At 37.7% G+C, this 23,266-nt stretch overlaps 1 protein-coding gene across 1 annotated transcript; it reads left to right on the forward strand.

Annotated features, from left to right (window-relative positions):
* Window positions 1-1,980: 1,980 nt before the first annotated feature.
* On the forward strand, window positions 1,981-14,534 carry LOC130987026 (cyclic nucleotide-gated ion channel 4-like). Its single transcript, XM_057910586.1, has 4 exons — window positions 1,981-2,575; window positions 11,067-11,282; window positions 13,078-13,391; window positions 13,474-14,534. The coding sequence occupies exons 1-4, from the start codon at window positions 1,982-1,984 to the stop codon at window positions 14,420-14,422; spliced, it is 2,073 nt and encodes a 690-aa protein (XP_057766569.1). The 5' UTR covers window position 1,981; the 3' UTR covers window positions 14,423-14,534.
* Window positions 14,535-23,266: the final 8,732 nt, after the last annotated feature.

Genomic DNA, 23,266 nt, shown 5'->3' on the forward strand with positions numbered 1-23,266 from the left:
AATGCGATGTGGCGTGAGCGTGAGAGAAATGAGAAAAAAAAATAGAATAGAGAGATGACTGTAGCCTTTAGGTTAGGGTTAGGAAAATAAAAAATAATATACATATACATTATCGGTCGGTTCGGTTTTCGACCGACCAGATTTGGGAAAACCGAACCGACCGACAAAACCGATTTTTCTAATAAAAATGGGCCGAACCGACCGACCAGATAAAAAAACCGACCGATAACCGATCGGTTCGGCTTATTTTCGGTCGATTTTTTTGGTCGGCTCGGTTTTTGCACACCCCTAGTTTCTAGTGTGTTTGGGCTATATATTCAATAGTATTTTATTTTTATTATTTTTGAAGGTTATTTGATTACTTTGAAACAAGAAAGTAAAAAAATATAAAACAAATTGAAGACCAAATCACATTAATACAGTTTGGTCTGAAATTGTTTTGATACTAATATAGTTTGGTTTGAATTAAAAAAAAAATATCAAACCTTATTTTACGGTTTGGTTTGGTTTCGATGTCAACCCGCACCAAACCAAATCGCGAACACCCATGTTCCTAATATTTTATAATTTAATTTTTTTTATAGTTATATTTTTTTCTTTTCAACTATAATTTTGTATTTTGTATCTCTACGATTAGAATAATGTTATTATTATTATTATTATTATTATTATTATTATTATTATTATTATTTTTATTATTATTATTATTATTATTATTATTATTATTATTATTATTTTTAATTGATAAATTAATAAATTTATGAAAATTTTTAAATAATACTCCCTCCGTCCCTGAAATAAGTTCCTCTTTGGAGACGGCACGAGTTTTAAAGAAAAGTGGTAAAGTGTATTGATAGTGGAGAAAAATGTGTTATAATTAGTATTGAGAGTTGTGAAAAGGTGAAAAAGTGTTATAATTAGTATTGAGAGTGGTGAAAAAGTGAAAAGTAAGAATAAATAAAGTATTATTAGTGGTGGTGTAGTTGTCCAAAAATGAAAAGAAAGAAATAGGAACTTATTTGGGGGACGTCCCAAAAAGAAAAAAGATGAACTTATTTCAGGGACGGAGGTAGTATTAAAAATCTTGAATTAAAAATAGTTAAATATAGATGATAATGACATTAAGTAAGTTTTTATTAATAATTCGAACATAATATGTCTTACATAAAATTATATATTTTATATGAATAAACTATTATTTATAGGTGAAAAAAATAAATAAATCAAGATTATTGATTAAATTGTTGGAAACATTTATAATGAAATCTTTTGATTTATTATTTAAGATAAAAAATATATCAAAATTATTTTGGCTTTAGGACCAAAACCAACATAGAAGCTCGTAGAAGAAGAAAATAGATTAATCATATACGATTAAATTAGTTTAATTTTTTTTCCAACACTGTCATTACTTTATTTTTTTCCTTAACTTTTAACTTTAGTCATTTATTGTGGTTTTTGCCAGGTTTTATCTTTCTTTTATTTTTATTCATTTTTTAATCAAATAAATGTAACTAAAAAATTGAAATAATCAAAATAAGTAAAATTAATTTTCTGATCGAAATCTTTCAATCAAAAGGAAAAAATGAAACTGAAATAATTAGTAAAACATAATTTAACTTTGTGAGTTAGTTAATTAATTAGTACAGTATATTTATGGTAAAAAGTTCTTTAATTATTGTGTAAAGATACAACTTTGACTTTACTCATTTTTACCTAAACTATCGATTAGGGTATATATGTAAAACACTATATCAGGTAATTAGCATTAATTAAGTAAAGAAAATGACTAAAATGTCCTATTATGTATGAATAGCACTACTCATAATTAAAATAGAAAATTCTCAACCATAAAATAATAGCTGGAACATGTAAAAGGCAGGAGCAAATAAATCCAAAGAGGCCGTGAATTGACGTGTAACTGCAGGGGCATTAAAGTAATTACACATCCCCATCTTCTCCATTCCATATATGCAATCAAATGAGTTCAGACACAACGCACTTTGTCTCACCACTCACCAACCAGCCTAGTATTAATTCCTTTTCCCTAATCCCAACAGATTCAATTAACGAAATTCTCCCAAGGAGAAAATCAATTATCATGCCGAATTGCGAGCAAGAAGGCCTCCGCTACAACTACAGCAATGACGACAGTGATTCCGACGAGGCGGAGGGGGAGGAGGAGGTAACTAATCCGGCGAGGTCCGAGGGCGGTTGCGGATTCCGGCGGCGCTGGTGGCGGCTCTGGGGTAAGGTTTTGGACCCTAGAGCGACGTGGGTGCAGGAATGGAACAGATTGTTCCTCTTAGTTTGCGCGGTGGGGCTGTTTGTGGACCCCTTGTTCTTCTACACCCTGTCGATAAGCGAGAGCTGCATGTGCCTCTTCGTGGACGGGTGGTTCGCCGTCACCGTCACGGTGCTCCGCTGCATGATCGACGCCTTGCACCTCTGGAACGTATGGCTGCAGTTGAAGATGAACCGCCGAATGCATGACGCCGCCACCGTCGCCTTCAAATACTTCAAATCGCGCAAGGGCTTCACTTTTGATCTCTTCGTCATCCTGCCCTTGCCTCAGGTACTTAATTATCCATCCTTTTAATCATCCTTCATTAATACACTAATTAATTACTTCATTCAAATTATATATATATATATATATATATATATATATATCTATCTGCCTCAAATTCTTTTGGTCAAATATGCACCAATTAATCTTTAGTGGTCACGAGAAAAACGATACATACATCTGTTGGTATATAGAATATGGTATGCTACCAAACTTTGCAAGGGTTTTGTTTTGGAATTATCGAAGGTGTAGTTTGATGAAGCAATGGGACAAAATAGGATGTGTAAAATCATGTTGGTGCTTATGCGGTAATGACTGATGGGTTAGCCTCACATCGCTTGCTTCTTACAAGCACATGTGAGCGTGTGTGTCCTTACATGGCTGATGGGTCACAGGACCGCCCCGCCTCCTTAAATTACCCACACACACTTTTCAATAAGTTACTCTACGTATCTATAATTTATCTTACTTTACTAATAATATATTATACTCAGCATATTAATTCATCTTCACCTTCCGTGCTCCATATATATATATATATATATATATATATATATATATATATATATATATATATTTATCCTGATTAATTCACTTATTACAACTTTAACTGAAGAATTTTAAATACAAAAGATTTTTTTATATGTTATTTCTCTTGTATACCAAACCTATGTAACTTAATAACTAAACTATTCTTTTTTTTTTGAGGAGAATAACTAAACTATTCTTAAAAATTAAAATAAATAAAGATACAAAAGGTAAATATAATATATATATATCATATTTTACTACCATTGCCCTTAAATTTAATATATAATGTTGGGTTGCGGGCTAGCATCCGTGTTTGTAAGAGACATACTCGAACTCGTGACGCTATATGGTTAATTATGAGTAACTTAATAGCTAGTAATTACTTTAAGTAGTGCAATAGTAAGCGCTTGATGTCCAACGTTAAAAAGTAGTATCAGAGTATGTGAGGAGTTCGGTCCACGATTAAGGTATGTTGTTGTTGATACTAAGGGTCTATATGGTCAAGAGTAGCTCTAACATTATTATCTTTTGATATAGCAACAAGAGGTTGAGATCTAACATATAATATATGGACATATTATAAGTAAATCAAAATTTATTCAATAAGAGTCTTTATAATATAGTAGAGAGAATTATGAATATGTAAGATAATCCTCATGAGTTTAAAGTTTTACGGTATAATTAAACTGAACAGAAAATTAAAGGGGGAAAGTGTATTCATGCTTCACTAAATTTCTTCACATGAACTTCGGTAGCTAAAACAAACAAGTAAAAAGAAGAAGAATAAGAATGTAAACTGTTTCCATGTAGATAACTACAATCACCACATTATGAATTTTTGATATATTAATTAGGAGTTGCTATCCGCTATATATGCTGTTTTTTGGTCTCATTTCTTTTCAACTTTCAATATTTTTACTTTTTCTTCAAATTTCAATTTCTTCCGTTTGAGTTAAAAACAATTATTTATTGATTACGCGCGGCTGATTGTACCCCAATTATAGTCAATACCATGTGCAATGCACAAGTTCGCTCAAAAAAAGAAAAAAGAAGATTTTTAAAATTTTAATTTATATATAAAATATAAATAGTTTCAGAATTTATGATTTTTAACAAAAAGTTAATAAAGTAATATTGATTTAGTTATTAAAATATTATTTTAATTGTCCTCATATATATGAACCAATATACTAGTACTATAAATTTATCATTTTTAACTTGATAAAATATTATTTTAGAACTACTTCATCAACTTTATATAAAACGAATGGGATTTAAATTTATATTCCTTAAATGGTAAAAATATTGTTAAAAATAATAATTATTTCATTGCAAGAAGAACACACAAAAATGTAATATGATTCCAAGTTTAACAACATACATAAATAATTTCCTATCCCCCCCCCCCAACTCGAGTCTAAACCATGTATATCGATGTATTTTTGTGTGCAAACTTATGCATGACAAATATCATCTTCAAAAATTTAAAAGAAAAAAAAAATAAAAAAAAATTTATAACTAATGTCCAAAAAATTTATTCTGATTTTACCTTTATGTGTATTTTGCCTTATAAATGCATCCGAAGCTCTCTTCTAAGTGTCGTGTTCTTAGCGCCATATGTATAAAATGTGTGGTTTAGATTTGATACGACACACTACCTAAGGACATGACCCAACCTATCTCTGTGTGTGTGTGTGTGTGTTGGATAGGTTGAAAATACACTGTATTTTAATAAATGAGATGACTTATAGATCCTAAGATAGTTATATCTACAATCTAGATCTAAGATCTACGAAAAAATATATGTAAAGAATATAGTTAATAAAATTTATGAATAAACCAATAAAAAATTATAAATAAATTAATTATAATGCAGGAACAACCGTATTAAATTAATGTGGTAAAATTTCACCCCGTCCATGATTTGAATCCATGATCAAGTGTTGTTTATGTGTATTATTAACTTGTTCATTAATTAATCTCAATTCATATGGATTAATCTCAATCGTACGATTTAAAATGTCTGACATTTCAAATTTATTCTCATTTCTCATTCTAAGGAACACTCTCATTTGATCCATTCTCCATTTCTCTCTCTCTCTCTCTCTCTCTCTCTCTCTCTCCCTCTCTCTCTCTCTCATATAAGGCAATATATAGAATTGAATAGCTATATTAAAAAAATTAGTAAAATTTTCGCTCCTTCCAAGAATCGAACTCAGGTAAAAAAATTCTCCCTGAAGATAAATATCAGTCATAGGATACATTAAATCAACACCTACAAAACAATCTAAGATCCCATTATTTATGAGAGATCTCATTGGACCATTCCCTATATATATATATGGGCTACCATGAAAACACTTTTAAGTGTATAAAATAGGAACAAATCATGTCCATTAGATCATAGTGAATTAATAGCCCAGAACAAATTATATGGAGATTCTGAATTCGTAATTGTTTCCCTTGCAATTCATACGTTTTTCTTATTATGGATTGAAAGTACTTTTGCTACGAATTATATATATGATGGCTAAGCTAAAAACAACTCTTAGAGAATAAAAATATGAATAGATTTACGCCCCATAATCTAACGGTTGAGATTTAATCTTAGAGAAATTGTACATAAATGTATGAATTCTCTATGTAAATGTTTGAATTGTGAAAATTAAAATTTTGGCTACATATGAAATTCGAACTCAGGATCATGAATTCATCAAATAAAGTGACGAATCAACCGTAGATCTTGATGATCTAAAGACTAAAAAATGGTTCCTATTTTATATTTTAAAGTGTGTTATTTTGTAGCGTCTCTCTCTCTCTCTCTCTCTCTCTCTCTCTATATATATATATATATATATATATATATATAGGGGTTGACTAAAATAAAAATATATTTTAAAATATAAAATATGAACTATTTTTAGTCTTTAGATCATCAAGATCTACGGTTAATTCATCACCTTGTTGGATGAATTCATGGTCTCGAGTTCGAATTTCAAAGATAACAAAAAAAATTCATTTTGTAATTTATACATTTACACAGCAAATTCATACGTGTTCTACTTAAAATTCATACATTTTAGCTAGTTCGTATTTTATATGTTAAGAAGTATTTATACCGTAAACCTTCCACACACACACACACACACACACACACACACATATATATATATATATATATATATATATATATAGGGTGTGGTTCTAGAGAGAACTACATTATTTGTGAGAACGAGAGAACCATCAAATCTAATGCATTCACTGTAAAAATTAATGCATTTGCTGTTAAAATTAATGCACTCAAAAAAATAAAAAAAAATTGCTCCCTTCAGGATTCGAACCCAGGATCTGCATTCATCCAACAAGATGATGCATCCACCGTAGATCTTGATGATCGAATGGCTGAAAATGGTTCTCCGTTCTTTTTTTATTTATGGTTCTTTCCTGAACCTCTCCCTATATATATATATATATATATATATATATATATATATATGGTTGAGTTCCAATACAAACCTATTTAACATAAAAATTTAAAAACCTTGCATTTAAGCTATAAAGTTACTGCACTTAACATATAAAGTATCTGGATTTCCGTGGTAATAAATTGCACAATAATTTTGATCCCTTTGGGATTCGAACCCCAAACCACTAAAATGCAGATACTTTATAAATGAAGTGCAATTATTTTACTATAAACTAAGTGCAAGTGGTTTGTAGTTTGTACGTTAAGAGAAGTTTTTATTTGATCTAATCCCTACATATATATGTAGGGTGTGGTTCTAGAGAGAACTACATTATTTGTGAGAACGGGAGAACCATCAAATCTAATGCATTCACTGTAAAAATTAATGCATTCGCTGTTAAAATTAATGCACTAAAAAAATTTAAAAAAAATGCTCTCTTCAGGATTCGAACCCAGATTCTATATTCATCCAACAAGATAATGCATCCACCGTAGATCTTGATGATCGAATGGCTGAAAATAGTTCTCCGTTCTTTTTTTATTTATGGTTCTTTCTTGAACCTCTCCCTATATATGTATATATATATATATATATATATATATATATATATATATATGAATAAGAGGGCTAAAATAAATACACTTCTTAATATATAAAATAAGAATCATTTTCAGCCCTTAGATCATCAAGATCTACGGTTGATTCATCGTCCTGTTGGATAAATTCATGGTCCTGAGTTTGAATCTCGAAGGTAGCAAAAATTTATTTTTCGCAATTCATACCTTTATACAGCGAATTCATAGTGTTCTACATAAAATTCATACGTTTTTCCTAATTTTTATTTCTTATTTTAAGAGGTGCTCTCACGGTAGCCCTCCCCTATATATATACATACATACATACATACATACATACATACATATATATATATATATATAGTGGTGGGCTAAAATAAAAACACCTCTTACAATATAAAATATGAACTATTTTCAGCCCTTATATCATCAAGATCTACGATTGATTCATCACCTTATTTGATAAATTCATGGTCCCGGGTTCAAAGCTCATAGATAGCAAAAAATTTAGTTTTCGCAATTGATACATTTATAAAACGAATTCATACGTGTTTATATATATATATATATATATATATATAGGTAAAGGATTATGTGAGAACCATATCTTTTCGTGAGAACTGTCAATCATGAACAAACACATTAAATACATGTTCAACAAATGGTCAGATCGTGAACAATTAAATACAACACATATACATAATCTGACCATCGCTTGTTCATTTTTATGTGAACAATATGACTAAATATTATAACTCACGAATAGCCACATATAGTTAATATGGTGAAAATATCGCCTTATCCAAAATTTAAACCCAGACTAGAATGCCTATTATGGGTTATATATATTGATTTATTCATAGAAATTATTGGCTTATTTGGGTGTGTCCGCACGAATTCTCAATTCTAAATACATTTAGCATTCTCAATATAACTTTTCTATAATATATATATATATATATATATATATATATACTCACACACACACACACACACATACATATATATATATATATATATATATATATATATATATATATATATATATGGAGTGGTTAGGTTGTAAACCACTATTAAAGTAAAAAAATATAAACAAATTTACACCATTAATTTACCCGTTATCTAACGATTGAGATTTCTGAATCCCATGTAGAATACATCTGAATTTGGTGTGTAAATATCTGAATTTTGAAAATTAAATTTTTGACCCCCATGTGATTCGAACCTATTACGGTAGTACCTTGAATTCATCCAACCAAGTGAAGAATCAGTCATAGATCTTGATGATCTAGGGGCTAAGGGTGAAAATGGTTCTTATTTTATATTTTAAAAAAGAGTTTTTATTTTAGCACATATATATATACACACAACATGTATATATATATATATAGAGAGAGAGAGAGAGAGAGAAAGGTTAATAGAGTATTGTTTCCAAATTTCGCCTCCTACTTAGGAAAAACTCTTCCTAATTTTCCTTTTTAGTCTATTCACAAAAAAAAAATTCTACTCTACTTTTGGAAATAATCTCACTAACTTTATCACCCTTAAAATTCTTACATATTTACACATATTTTCATTAATGGACCCACATAAACCTAAAACTATCACCATTTTTCTAATTTATGGGACAATTTTCCACTTATCAAATACACAATTAAATTTCTTGGACGTAGGAAGTACACTATTAATAGGTTTGCATGAAGTTATAATATGAAATGAATTTTATGAACGGAGAATGTACATTAATTATTAATAGAATACATTATAAGATTAATAGAATACATTATAAGATTATATTATGAACGGAGTATAGTTTTAATTTTTGAATTAACATAGTTTATACTTCCCTCGTCCACGAAATTTGTAGTCTTTTACTATTTTCATCCGTCTATAAAAATTGTAGACTTTCCTTTTTTGAAAACTATCTCTTATATTTTAAACCTTGTTTACATTCAATATTTACAAAAACTAACCATTTAACACATTAAATTTGATGGGTCTCTTTCTCTACTCAATATTGGTGGATCACTGTCTTTATTTTATCCATATCTCCCAATCATTGATTAAAGGGGTTATGGCAAAAAAATACACGAACTTTGAAAAAAATTACAATTTTCACCTGAACTTTCAATTAAGCCAAAATATACATGAATTTATATTTTTGTTGCAATTTTCACCCAAGTTTGACTTTCAATGAAATTAGAGCTTAATTGACAATCGAAACTTCACCTGATTTTGGTCTAATTTATGATGATGATGAGTATTTAGAAGCTCGGAGTCTAAGAAAATAAAATTTAATATATTTGACTTGATTTCGACTGTCAATTAAGCTTCAATTTTGTTGAAAGTCAAGCTTAGGTGAAAATTGCAACAAAAATATAAATTCATGTGTTTTTTGGCTTAATTGAAAGTTCAGGTGAAAATTGCAACTTTTTTTAAAGTTCATGTAGTTTTTTGCCATAACCCCTTGATTAAAACTCGTGCTCTACAAACTACATTATAATTTTAGTGGGCGAGGGGAGTAACTCAAGATATATTTAGTGTTAGTTATGAAAATAAAATGTTTATAATTAAGTCTATAAAAATCACAATAACACATGCATATATTAAAGTATGTTTGTAGCCTTTAGTAATACTCTCTTTATTATATAAGAGTGCATTTTTTTATCTTTTTGATATGTTTCATAAAAGTGTGCATTTTTTATTTTTGGACAATAGTCCACTATAAACCCCTTATTTTTTTTATCCTCACCTATCAACTTATTCACAATTTTACTATATATAATTCACCATAAACTCTTTATTTTTATTTTTTTTATCTTATTATTATAATACTATAATAAAAGTGGATCTCTCCCTCAAAAGGTAGGCTATTCTAACATTTATTAACATTCGTACCACTAAAAGTAATCCAAACTCTTAGATGAGAGAAAGTAATTAATTCGTATGATTCGAAGCGCAATTCAGCCTGATCTACTTAAAGTGGGCCGTTCTTGGCTTCGAGTGGGCAATCACAAGCTTGGGCTAGGTTGGGCTGGCCCAACCTACTTGACATATCAGATCCATTATTTTATTATTTGTTTTATCTCTTGTCTCACTTTTAAAATTTACGCGGGTTTAGTAAGCTAAAATTTTGTCCTAGTATGGTGGATTAATAGTAAGTAATCGTGGTATGAATGACAATTATTTATCCTCCAACTCAAAAAATAAAAATTAAAACATCTAAGCTAATTTCAAGAAAAGAAAAAAAGAAATTCTTAGCTAAAAGTTTGGATCCTAGCATATATGTAGACTCACACGGCCGTATTAAATACTCCTTTCGTCTATGAAGATTGTATATTTATTATTATTTTCGTCTGTCAATAAAAATGGTATGTTTTCTCTAAAATCTCTACGTGAATAGATGAGAACTCTCAAAATCTTCTTTCATTGAATTAAATGATGAGGTCTATTTTGACAAAAGAAACCAAAATGAGATATATTTAACAAATTAATTAATACCCTAAAACGACCTATAATTAAAATGGGAAGGAGTAATAATTAGAGTTAATTATATAATAAAGTTTTTTATTTTTATGAAATTAACATAAATAAGGGTGGGCCGAGTTAAACGGTGGGACATAGGATTAAATTTGAAAAGTACAAAGAAAATGCAGTTTCATACATGTGTACGTTTTGGAACGATCCAAAGAATAAGTGTTTGCTAACTATGTTGCGTTTTTTTTTCCCTCTCTCTCTCTCATTTTGATTATAATGTTGAGGATTTATTCATAAGATCATATTTTGTCAGCAGTTATGGCCATTTAGCACTACTTATATACAAATAATAAATTTGAAATGTCCCTCTTAAGCAATCGTTACTATCGGATTAAAATATTAAAAGTAAAATCGTGATTAATTAATAGATACATGTAATTTGTGCAGATTGTAATTTGGGTTATAATCCCAAGGCTTCTTGAAAGAGGATGGACGACGGTGGTGATGACGGTGTTGTTGGTAATGTTCGTGTTTCAATACTTGCCCAAAATTTACCATTCAGTATGTCTGCTCCGCCGTATGCAAAATTTCTCTGGTTACATTTTTGGCACTGTTTGGTGGGGCATTGCTCTCAACATGATCGCCTACTTTGTCGCATCTCACGTAAGTACTCTAACAACACAACAACATTCATTCTTTAAAAAATTACGACTTAAGTGTAGTAAATGCTTTGGTTATATATAATTTAAAATCTAGATACTTCTCTTTATAATAAACGACACCTTGCAATTAATGGAATGTTCGTTCGAAATCGAATAATGTAGATCTTAATTGGAGAGGCGAGAGGCATTTGATTTGAGATAAAGTGTTCTAAATTTTTAATTTTTAAAATTCATTTTAATTTTTTTCTTTAAATTTTAATTTTCTGAAGTTTAATTTTATACTTATTATTTAGAGTTATTATACTCAATTAGAATATATATAATTAATTTCAATATATATTTATATATATATAATTAATATTTTGTAATTAATTTCAATTTTATTAGTTAATAATTAATTTTTAGGGTTGATAAATAGGGTATAGAAGTTTTAAAAGTTTCAATCTTTTTGTTATAAATGTTACTTATGATCCATTATAGCATAATAAATTTATTTCTAAAATAATTAATTTGATAGAGTGACAGAGTGAAATAAAAAATTTTGAGATGCTAGATCTGAACCAAGAGAGAGGCCAAAGGTATATAACATGTTCTCTATATATTACTCTCTCCGTCCCATTAAAGTTGGCCACATTTCCATTTTGGTTTGTCCCACTAAAGTTTTCTAATTAAACCTAAACCCTTAGACACACACAGACACGTCGCCGCCCTCCTTCCTCTGCGTAACCCTCCGGCGACCACAGCACTACCATGGCCGCCGCCGTCCCAGACCTTAACCACCGATCCCAGCCCCCAAGGTTTCCCCCGATCTGCAGCCGACAAAGAGTTGCTGGAGCCCTAACCATCGGTCGCAATTGGGGGTGGCGAGCCCTAAATCTGAGGGTGGCGCGAGGCAGATAGTCGCCGGGCGACAAAGAGTTGCTGGAGAAACCGGTGCCGTCCGCCGAAGGGGAGGGAGAGAGACGGTAGAGAGTAGAGAGAGAGAACGCAAAAAAAAACCCTTGGCCCCAATTTCTATCTCTATCAGTGGCGCTGCTTGAAAACCCTTGGCCCCAATTTTCAAAAATCGTCCCAGGAATCAGAAATCGTCATATCTTCAGATCTCCACCACCATTGTTATCACCGGCATACTGGTGCACGGCGTGGCTGCAAAGCACGAGAACCGCCGAGGAGAAGAGTGGTGGTCGGCGGAGAAATAAGTTTCTGGGTTTCGATTTTGGGTTCGATTTCTGGTGGCGTAGCATAGGGAAGAAGAAGAGTGATTTTTGGGTCGTCGATGTCGCTGGCGGCGTCGAACTCGCCGGAGAAGAAGGTGAGAAGAAGAAGAAGAAGTGCCCAAAGCAGTGAGAAGAAAGCACCCGATTTCTTACTTTTTTTTTCATTAATTAACTCTTTAGTTTTGGTGGGCCACACTCAATTAAAACATAACACTCAATTTCTTAATCTCATTGCCAAAAAGAATGTGGCCAACAATATTTGGACGGAGGTAGTACACAATACCTTTAAGTCGTCTAATATGAACCCAAAGTTAAAAGTATAAACTAGTTCCTAAAACAATATATATATATATATATATATATATATATATATATATAGATAAATATATAATGACACGGATATTAATTATAAATTGATTTTAAATAAAAAATTTCAAATTATATTGTTATATACTTGAACCTTTTATTTTTATTTATTTTACTGCTAATTATTTTTAGCGAGTTATATATTAATGTGTCCATTCAGTTTCATTATCTAAACTAAAGAAAATATGTGTTAATCAATAAAATATTTGACAGGCCGTAGGAGCATGCTGGTACTTGCTAGGCATCCAACGGGCTGCAAGATGCTTAAAGGAACAATGCATGGCGACCAAGAGTTGCGACATAACAATGATGGCGTGCCAAGATTCCATTTACTATGGAACTAAAGATCTCATCAGTGATAGAACAAGATTCATTTGGGGTGAGAACAGACATGCAAGGTCTTCTTGCCTACAAAATTACGACAATTTCGACTATGGTGCTTATAAGTGGACTGTTCAGCTCATTACCAATAACAATCGTCTCGAGAAAGTATTGTTTCCCATATTTTGGGGACTCATGACTCTAAGGTAACGCACCATTTTTTTTATTGATGAAATTGTGATATATATGGAAATGATGAATTAATTTGTGAATGGAAACAATTAACAGTACTTTCGGGAACCTAGAGAGCACAACTGACTGGTTAGAAGTGGTGTTTATCATTATTGTCCTTACCACTGGACTCCTGCTGGTCACAATGTTGATTGGTAACATCAAGGTTTTCTTGCATGCAACTACGTCGAAGAAGCAAGCAATGCAGTTGAAGATGAGGAACATAGAGTGGTGGATGCGAAAGAGGCGGCTGCCGCAGGCGTTCAGGCAGAGGGTGCGCAACTATGAGCGGCAACGGTGGGCTGCAATGCGCGGAGTTGATGAATGTGAGATGACTCGCAATCTTCCTGAAGGGCTTAGGAGAGATATCAAATATCATCTCTGTTTGGATTTGGTGAGGCAGGTGCCGTTGTTCCAGCACATGGACAATCTCGTGCTCGAGAACATATGCGACCGTGTCAAATCCCTCATTTTTACAAAGGGAGAAACCATAACGAGAGAAGGTGATCCTGTGCAGAGGATGTTGTTCATCGTCAGAGGGCATCTCCAGAGCAGCCAGGTGTTGCGTGACGGGGTGAAGAGCTGCTGCATGCTCGGCCCTGGGAACTTCAGCGGAGATGAGCTGCTGTCGTGGTGTCTCAGAAGACCTTTCGTCGAGAGGCTTCCACCGTCTTCCTCCTCACTTATCACTCTCGAAACCACAGAGGCTTTCGGGCTTGAAGCAGAGGATGTCAAGTATGTCACACAACACTTCCGCTACACATTTGTGAGTGAGAAGGTGAAGAGGAGCGCACGTTACTACTCGCCAGGATGGCGAACGTGGGCGGCTGTTGCCATTCAGCTTGCGTGGAGGAGGTATCGGCACCGTCTCACGCTCACTTCCCTCTCTTTTATAAGGCCGAGGAGGCCATTGTCGAGGTGCTCTTCGCTTGGAGAAGACAGACTTAGGCTTTACACAGCTTTGCTCACCTCCCCCAAGCCTAATCACGATGATTTTGATTTCTGATCATCTTATCAAATTTACATTCATTCTGCTTTTATATGTTTCTTCTATGGATTGTTTCATTACATCATTATTCTTCAACTCATTCGCAACAAATTGTGGTTGTTTACTTAAAGTTTGTATATTCTAGTGAATAAGAGGTAACTACAACTTCCTTTACGAACTTAAAGACAATAAGAATACAGTGAAACAAAATACAACTCTTGGATCCGAGTTAAGATCCATGGTTAAGATTGAGAATATTTAACTTAGAGTACTTTGGACAAAAGGTAATATCACGATAGAGAGAGGTTCACAACTACAAATTTATGCATACATAACAAGCATTTTTAAAAGTGTGAATATATGAATCTAGCCTATTTCATATTGTAAACTTAAAATTTAGCCTATAGGATTAAAATTTAAAATTTTAGCCAGTTTTTGCGTGAAATGTCCGAAATGCCCTTGTATAAATAGTGAATTCTGCCATTTGCCATGTTGCAGCGTGAATTCTTCTTATCTCCTTCAATCCTCTCTCTCTCTCTCTCTCTCTCTCTCTCTCTCTCCATTCGGCTCCCCCTCTCCCTCTCGCTACCCGTCCGCCGCCCGTCCGCAGCGCCGCGCGGCCACTCAATCTCCGGCAGCACCGCACAACCACCACCACCGCGACGCACAACACCTCTTTCTTATCTCCTCCGGCGACCACAACTCCTGCTACAGCCACCGCCCTCAACAACTCTCCATCTCTGCTCGAGCTCCGGCGCCTGAGCCCTAGCTCCCCCAAATCCAGTCGCCCTCACCCCTACCCTTATCTCTCTCTGGCGAAGAGAAGCCAGATCCGCCGGCCATCCAGATTCAGGCAGATCTCTCTCGATCTCTCTCTCAATTCGACAGATCTCTCTCGATTTCTCTCTCCCTCAACAGATTCTTTATAATTTTCTAGTTTCTTTCTGTGTTGGTGGAGGTTTTGGAGCTGGTGGAGGTTTTGGTGGTGGAGGATGACTCATCCAAAAACACCTAACGGATGGACTCGAATTTATACGAGGTCGTCCTAGGGTGGTAAGGTGACTCAAGTCGTCTCACAAGGAAGACTTAGCAGGGCTCTAATCGTATTGCTCACAAGAAACTTAAAAGAAATCTAAACACTCTAATCGGGTAATTGGGTCTGACACTTTCTCTCCGATTAACTAATGCGTAATTAAAATAAAGCATATAAAGTTAACTAGGCAAAAGATAGGAAGCCAATAAGAACGCAAGAAGGAAAACAAAGCTAAGGTTCTAAACTAGCAATCTAGAAAGCAATCATCAATTCAACACCATAAACAACGATTATCTAGGCGAAATAACATATTAACATTTAATCAAATGAATGTTAAGCAAACACACACAATCCAAGAGAATTCCGCAAGCAACTCAACGACGAGCTAACTAGAACATGGTATTTGAACATTAACGAAATCAACAAGAGTTTCCAACTCCAACACTAAACCAAACGATCATAAACTTGTAAACATCAAAGATTAATAACTACCTAGGCAAGAAACTAAATCAAGCATAAGATTCGAATGCAAAGAAAATCTTAATCTCCATAAAAAGAAATCTCTAAACTTTCACCAGCAAGAAGGGAAAAACGTAAGCAATAGCAACGAACTACGAATCACGTAGATTATCTAAACTCAACAACAATCATCTCTAATCATTACATCCATCAAAAGTATAAAACAAAGATTCAATTAACCAAAGAATTCATATAATCAAGATTATCTAAACTCAACAATAATAATCTCCAATCATCCATTCATCAAAGCATAAAACACAAAACTTAATTAACCAAAAGATTCATATAACCAAGAAAATATAGCATCAACAACAATGATCTTCAATCATCATATTCATCAAAGACAAGAAACAAAAACTCAAATAATCAAGGGATTCATAAACAAAGAGAATCAAAGGGAGTTCTTACAAAACATAGCAATCCAAGGAAAACCAATCCGATGAAGTGTTAATTGACATCCAAAGCAATCCAATGAATCCACAATCGAAAGTAATTGATTTGAAACTCTAAAAACCCAAGGAAAAATGTGGAAATCGCCCTTGGAGGCTGCTGGGTTCGAGAGTGATAAAGTGAAACCCTAGAAAGGGGTTTTTAAACGAAAAAGTGTACTGTCGGATCTGCACAGAGGCGGCGGCGCCGTGAGACGGCGGCGCCGTGGACGGCGGCCGCCGTGACACGGCGGCGCCGTGAGCGCCATTCGCAGTTTCCTCCAAAATCAAGCACGGCCCGCGCCGTAGAGCCGCGGCCGCCGTCTCTGCGGCGGCCGCCGTGGCACGGCGGCGGCCGTGGGGTTGTCTTCGAAAATTGCTCCGATCGATGCTAAAAACACTTGACAACTCTCGATTCCTGCACACGACAGTAATATATCCAAAAAGATCATCGAGCACGTGAAATATAAGGCAAAAAGTCATGAATCATGCTCAAATGCACAACAGAAATATACGCAAAAACTGCCCAAATACGAGGTAAACAACCCCCCCACACTTAAATCCTTGCTTGTCCTCAAGCAACATACACAAAATCGAAGGAAAACCCACAAGCGATTCTTCTCACCAAGCAAACACAAATCAATCCAAGTCCTTCAAGAAATCAATGTCCCCCAATCAAGTGTTCAAAGTTAAGATTTTAAAAGTGCAACAACAAGGTGATACAACTCAATCCGATCAGACCCAATTCTCCGCTAAGGGTGAATTTCCTAATGCAATTTCCTTTACAATCATGTCTCATTCCTTTTTCAAATTCTTTCACTTTTTGCATTACACTTGGCATCAAGTTATTTTCGATCTTAATAGATGGGCCAAAATTCACGAGATTGCACTTTTGGAGGTGATCCAAAATGTTCTCGTGTGGTTTCCCATGCTCATAATGAAATCATTAGAGGAGCAGAGACCCAGACTATCAGAACTCAACAACCACACAGACAATTCAAAACAGAGACAGATATTAGGAAATTGCACTGAAAACACTCCCCTTAGTATCTACCGGACAAATCACGTCAAGAGTTGCTCATCAGGGTGTTGCACCAAAATCTTAAACTAATTACACTTCATTGGGAACAAATCAATCAGGAAAAACAAGGACAACAAACCAACAGACACAATCCAGAATCGCCAGTGAATCACCATCAATCATGTGATGAACTTAAGACAGGCAAGAAAACAAGAGAAGGGAACCATTTGCCCCAAGACAAGTAAAATAGGGCACCACACCCAAGCATGCAACGCAAAGATAAGGTATCATTAAAAACTGCATGCGGCACAACCAACAACGCAACTAAGGCAGAACCATAAAACCCCCAAAACTCCCCCAAAACTTAAATCGCGCCCCTCCCCCACCGAGAAAAACATGCACTGTCCTCAGGGCACAAAAAAAGAGAGAGTTTAAGAACATCCCTGGATAGGAGTGCAGCCAACACGGCGACGGCGGTAGAGAGGGCGGCGACCACAACCTGTAAAACGAGCAACCAGAAAAACCCACAAAAGAAGACAGCATAAAACAAGAAAGAAAAGAAAACAAAATAAAAGGAAATAAAACAAAATGTACAAAGGTGGGTAAAAGGAATGCTCAGTTGGGGCCCCGAGGGGGGCCCGGGGGAGGGTGCCAGAACTGGTCCTGGTTCTGCAACGAGAAGGTGGCCCATTGCCTCTCAAGGTCAGCGATGTAGTAGTTGGTGTCCGTGAGTACCTCGTTGGCGTCGGTGAGGCCCTGGTTGTACTGGGCAAACCGAGCATCATATGATGACACCTGTTCACGCAAGCGCGAGACCTCTCCGCCAATGGTGTTGACATGGCCATAGATGTCGCCCAACTGTTGCTGCATGGGCGTCACTTGGCCTCCCAGATGGTCCAGATGACCATAGATGTCGTCGATCCTTGCGTAGATGCCTCCCACCGAGTCCTCCACTGAATCAAAACGGGAGGAGACCTCCTGGCGGAACTGGCCAAAGGACTCGTCAAAGTGGGCCTGAAACTGCTGAAAGGCATTGGAGGGGCCGGCCTCAGGATCATAAACGAAAGGAGGTGGTGGCACAGGTTCCTCGTACTGCTCCTCATCATCGTCCTCATCATTGTCCTCATCATTGTCATCTAAGACATGGCGCGCCGAGGATGACGTGCCCTCGCCCCTATTCAATTGTTGCAAAATGGAACGAACATTGGGGCGTTTGGCCTGTGGAATGATGGTGAAGTCTTTGGCCACAAATGTCTTGAGCTCAGATCGATCAATCAGCCTTGTCTCAGAGGCACGCAGGTATTCGGGGACCTGGGTCGGCATGAAGAGGCCGAAATGGAGGGCTAGGGCGGTAGAGATGGGGCTCAGGGAAGGCTTGAAACCCCCATACCGGGCCATGTTGTGAAGCTGGTTCCAAATGATGGTTGTGGCGTCAATCTTCTTCTGTCGCTTTGCACACCATAGCATATAGAGTTCGGTCTCATTGACTTTGTTTGCCTGCTCCTTGCCCAGAATGCAGAAAGACAGGAATTTGTGGAGCACGCCAATGTCGGCGTCAATGAGTTGGTTGCTCGGGGCACCCTGACCGGTCCAAGTGGACAATCCAGTCAATTCTTTCCAAGCATTAGCCGGCACCCACGTATCCGGGATTCCCTTCAATCGCTTCGGGTGAAACCCAAAGACTTCACTCATGATCCTGTAGGTGACGACGCATGGCGTATTGAGCATGCGGCAATGTAGCTGGGACTTGTCCGCGGTCATGTTGAGGGTGCAAAGGAACTCCAAGTGCAATGGAAGCAACCCCGGCGGCGTGGTTTGTGTAAACTTGAAAAGTTTCAAATTCTGCAAATGTGTCGTGATATCTTGGTCAAGTTTCACCCTTCGGAGCAGTGGCCAATCGAGACAGCGAGGCTGGGTAACCTTCTTCCCTTTAAGGGCCGTCCATCGAGTGCCCTCCCAGTCCTCAAAGATAGCAAAAGGAGCATTATAGACGTGCCGGATGTCCTTCGGTGGCGAGGGAGGGCGGGGGATAGGCGAGGCCGGCTGGCTGCTAGAAGAGGCCGGCTGGCGGCTGGAAGATGCCGGCTGGCGGCTAGAAGAGGCCGGCGGGTTTGGTGGGGACTCGTCCTCGTCTTCGTTGACTATGAGGCGGCGAAGGCGCTTGTAGGTTTTGAGGGGTGCCATGGAATGAAGTAGATGGAAGCAGTTGGTTGCGGCTGTGCTAACGGCGGGGCGGTTCAGACGGCGGCGGCCGTGAAGGAGACGGCGGATGTGAAGCACGGTGGCGGCCGTGTATACGTCGGCGGATGTGAAGCACGGCGGCGGACGTGTATACGTCGGCGGATGTGAAACAGCGGGAAGAGACAGCGGTGGCAGTGGGACACGGCGGCAGGCGTGTATACGGCGGCGGCCGTGTATAGAGGGAGATGACGGTTGTGAGCGGCTCTGCGCCGCCGGCTGGTTGCAGAGATGGCGGTGGCTGCAAGAGTGGTGAGGACGGAGGTTGACGGGCGACGGTGGGTAGTGGTGGTCGGAATTGCGTTGAAGAGAGAGAGAGAGAGAGATGGTGCGGCTGGTGGCATTGGTAGGGGATGGCGGTGGTGGAGGTGGACGGCGGTGGAAAGTGGACGGCGGTGTGGGAGGTGGACGGTGGTGGAAGTGGACGGCGGTGGGCTTGGGAGGGAAAGGGAAGGTTGTGCGGCGCGGGTGGGCTGATGGGGGGGGGAGAAATAGGGTTTAGTTGTTTTTAAAGGGGGAAGGGCGGGCTGGGCTTGCTGTCGGGCTGGGCGGGCTGGGATGGGGGTGACGGCGGCCGCCGTGGCACGGCGCCGCCGTGCACCCCCTACGGGGTTTTGCTTGAATTTGGGAGTTGGGTGGAAACAAATGGGGGGACGGCGCCCGCCGTGATACGGCGGCGCCGTGGACGGCGGCCGCCGTGAGGCGGCGCCGCCGTGACCCTCTTTCGGCTAATGGTGATTTTGGGTTGCGGAGAACATATGGCCGCCGTCGTGGGGCGGCGGCGGGTGTCCCGGGGCGTCCAGCGGCCCCTTATCGCTGTCTTCGAACTCGAAGAGAGTCCGATAAACTGAAAGCCTGCAAAACCATAAAAATACACAAGTGAAAACCCAACTTAAACCGGCAACGAGAGGATAAAACACCTCGAGAACTCACTCTACACAAAACAAAAAGGAAAAGAGAAACGAAAGAAACGTGGGTTGCCTCCCACGAAGCGCTCTAGTTAAGGTCGAGAGCTCGACTATAATAAGCTTGTCAAAACAATGGGTCGTGGAGTGCTTGGGACTCCACTACGGCAGCAACCACTTCATGCTCCAAGTAAGGCTTCACCCTATGCCCATTGACGGTAAACGACTCTTCGTTGTTCTCCTTGCTTAAGACCACGGCGCCATGAGGGAGAATCTCCTTAAGAATGAAAGGGCCACTCCAATGAGACTTGAGTTTGCCCGGGAAGAGTTTCAACCTTGAGTTGAACAAAAGCACCTTCATTCCGGGTTGGAGATTCTTGGGCACAATACGGCTATCGTGCAACCGCTTGACTTTGTCTTTGTAGATCCTTGCATTCTCGTACGCCTCGTTGCGCAATTCATCAAGTTCTTCCATTTGCAAGGCTCTATGCTTCCCTGCAGTTGTAAGGTCGCAATTTGTGGCCTTGATTGCCCAATAAGCTCGGTGCTCAACCTCTACCGGTAAGTGGCATGATTTCCCGTAGACAAGACGGTAGGGACTCATTCCCAGGACTCCTTTGAAAGCGGTGCGATATGCCCACAAGGCATCATTAAGCTTAAGTGACCAATCCTTACGGGAGGGTTGGACCGTCTTTTCCAAGATGCCCTTGATTTGCCGATTACTTGTTTCGGCTTGCCCCGAAGTCTGAGGATGGTAGGGTGTGGCCACCTTGTGAGTGATGCCGTTTTTCCTCATAAGCTTCTCAAAAAGCTTGTTGCAGAAGTGTTTGCCTCCATCACTGATTATGGCCTTGGGAAATCCAAATCTACATAATATGTTCTCCTGCACAAACTTCAAGACGACATTAGCATCACATGTCCTTGTGGGGATGGCTTCAACCCACTTGGACACATAGTCTACAGCAAGCAAGATATACTCAAAACCGTAAGACAAAGGGAAGGGGCCCATGAAATCGATCCCCCACACATCAAAAATCTTAACCACAAGAATGCTCGTGAGAGGCATTTCATTCCTGCGCCCAATGTTACCAACTCTTTGGCACTTATCACAAGCAAGATAAAAAGAATGAGCATCTTTGAAAAGATTTGGCCAAAACAAACCAGATTGGAGGACCTTATGAGCTGTCTTTTGTCCACCAAAATGCCCACCACAATGGGCTTCATGGCAAAGCCTCAACACTTGTTGTTGCTCCACATCCGGGATGCATCTTCGAATCACCTCGTCCTTTCCCAACTTGAAAAGGTAAGGATCTTCCCAATAATATTGCCTGCAAGTAGCCAAAAACCTTTTCCTCTCTTGGGATGTTAGATCGGGTCTTAATTCCCCACAAGCAAGGTAATTGACGATATCAGCAAACCAAGGCACAGAGGCAATTTCATAAGTATGTTCAAATGGAAAGGACTCATGTATGGCATCTTTACTCGACTCAACCACATCATGCTCAAGTCTAGATAAGTGATCGGCAACGGAGTTTTCACTCCCCTTCCTATCCTTAATCTCAAGATCAAACTCTTGCAATAATAAAATCCAACGGATAAGGCGTGGCTTAGCTTGGGACTTAGTCAACAAATACCTTAGTGCCGCATGATCACTATGGACAATTACTTTAGACCCAATAATATAAGCACGAAACTTATCTAAAGCAAAAACCACAGCAAGCAACTCTTTTTCAGTGGTGGTGTAATTCACTTGTGCACTGTTCAAAGTCAAGCTAGCATAGTAAATCACACGCAACATTTTGTCAACACGTTGACCAAGAACGGCCCCTACAGCGGAGTTTGAAGCATCACACATAATCTCAAAAGGTAAAGACCAATTGGGTGCAACAACAACAGGTGCAGTGCTTAATTTGAGCTTCAGCAATTCAAAAGCATGCATACAGGTTTCATTAAAATCAAATTCCACATCTTGAGCAAGTAGACGACATAAAGGTTGGGTAATTTTAGAGAAATCCTTAATGAAACGCCGGTAAAACCCGGCATGACCTAGGAAACTCCGTATACCTTTCACATCAATTGGTGGGGGTAATTTTTCAATCACCTCCACCTTAGCCCTATCAACCTCTATACCATCTTTTGACACCACGTGGCCAAGAACGATGCCACTAGTCACCATGAAGTGACTCTTTTCCCAACTAAGAGTTAGCCCACTCTCTATACACCTTTTCAAAACCAAATTAATTTTACCCAAGCAATCACTAAACGAATTTCCAAACACGGAAAAGTCATCCATGAAAATTTCAACAAAATCACCTATCATTTCCGCGAAGATCGACATCATGCACCGTTGGAAAGTTCCCGGTGCATTACACAGCCCAAATGGCATCCTCTTCCACGCAAAGGTACCAAATGGGGTGGTGAACGCCGTCTTATCCTGGTCCTCCGGTGCGATTGCTATTTGGTAATATCCTGACAAACCATCAAGGAAACAGTAAAAATCATGACCAGATAAACGATCCAACATTTGATCAATAAAAGGGAGAGGAAAATGATCCTTTTTTGCTACGGCATTTAATTTCCTGTAGTCAATACACATACGCCAACCCGTAACCGGACGGGTCGGCACCAACTCCTTGTTGTCATTGAGGATAACTGTAATTCCTCCCTTCTTGGGCACCACATGCACCGGGCTTACCCACTCACTATCGGCGATAGGGT

Source organism: Salvia miltiorrhiza, chromosome 5, assembly GCF_028751815.1.
Source record: "Salvia miltiorrhiza cultivar Shanhuang (shh) chromosome 5, IMPLAD_Smil_shh, whole genome shotgun sequence".
Classification (NCBI taxonomy): Eukaryota; Viridiplantae; Streptophyta; class Magnoliopsida; order Lamiales; family Lamiaceae; genus Salvia; species Salvia miltiorrhiza.

Excerpts from the sequence above, each read along its gene's own strand:
- LOC130987026 (XM_057910586.1), top strand. The coding sequence starts at position 1,982 with ATGAGTTCAGACACAACGCACTTTGTCTCACCACTCACCAACCAGCCT. Across the intron at positions 2,576-11,066 it reads TCATCCTGCCCTTGCCTCAG|ATTGTAATTTGGGTTATAAT; the intron begins GTACTTAATTAT and ends TAATTTGTGCAG. Across the intron at positions 11,283-13,077 it reads CCTACTTTGTCGCATCTCAC|GCCGTAGGAGCATGCTGGTA; the intron begins GTAAGTACTCTA and ends AATATTTGACAG.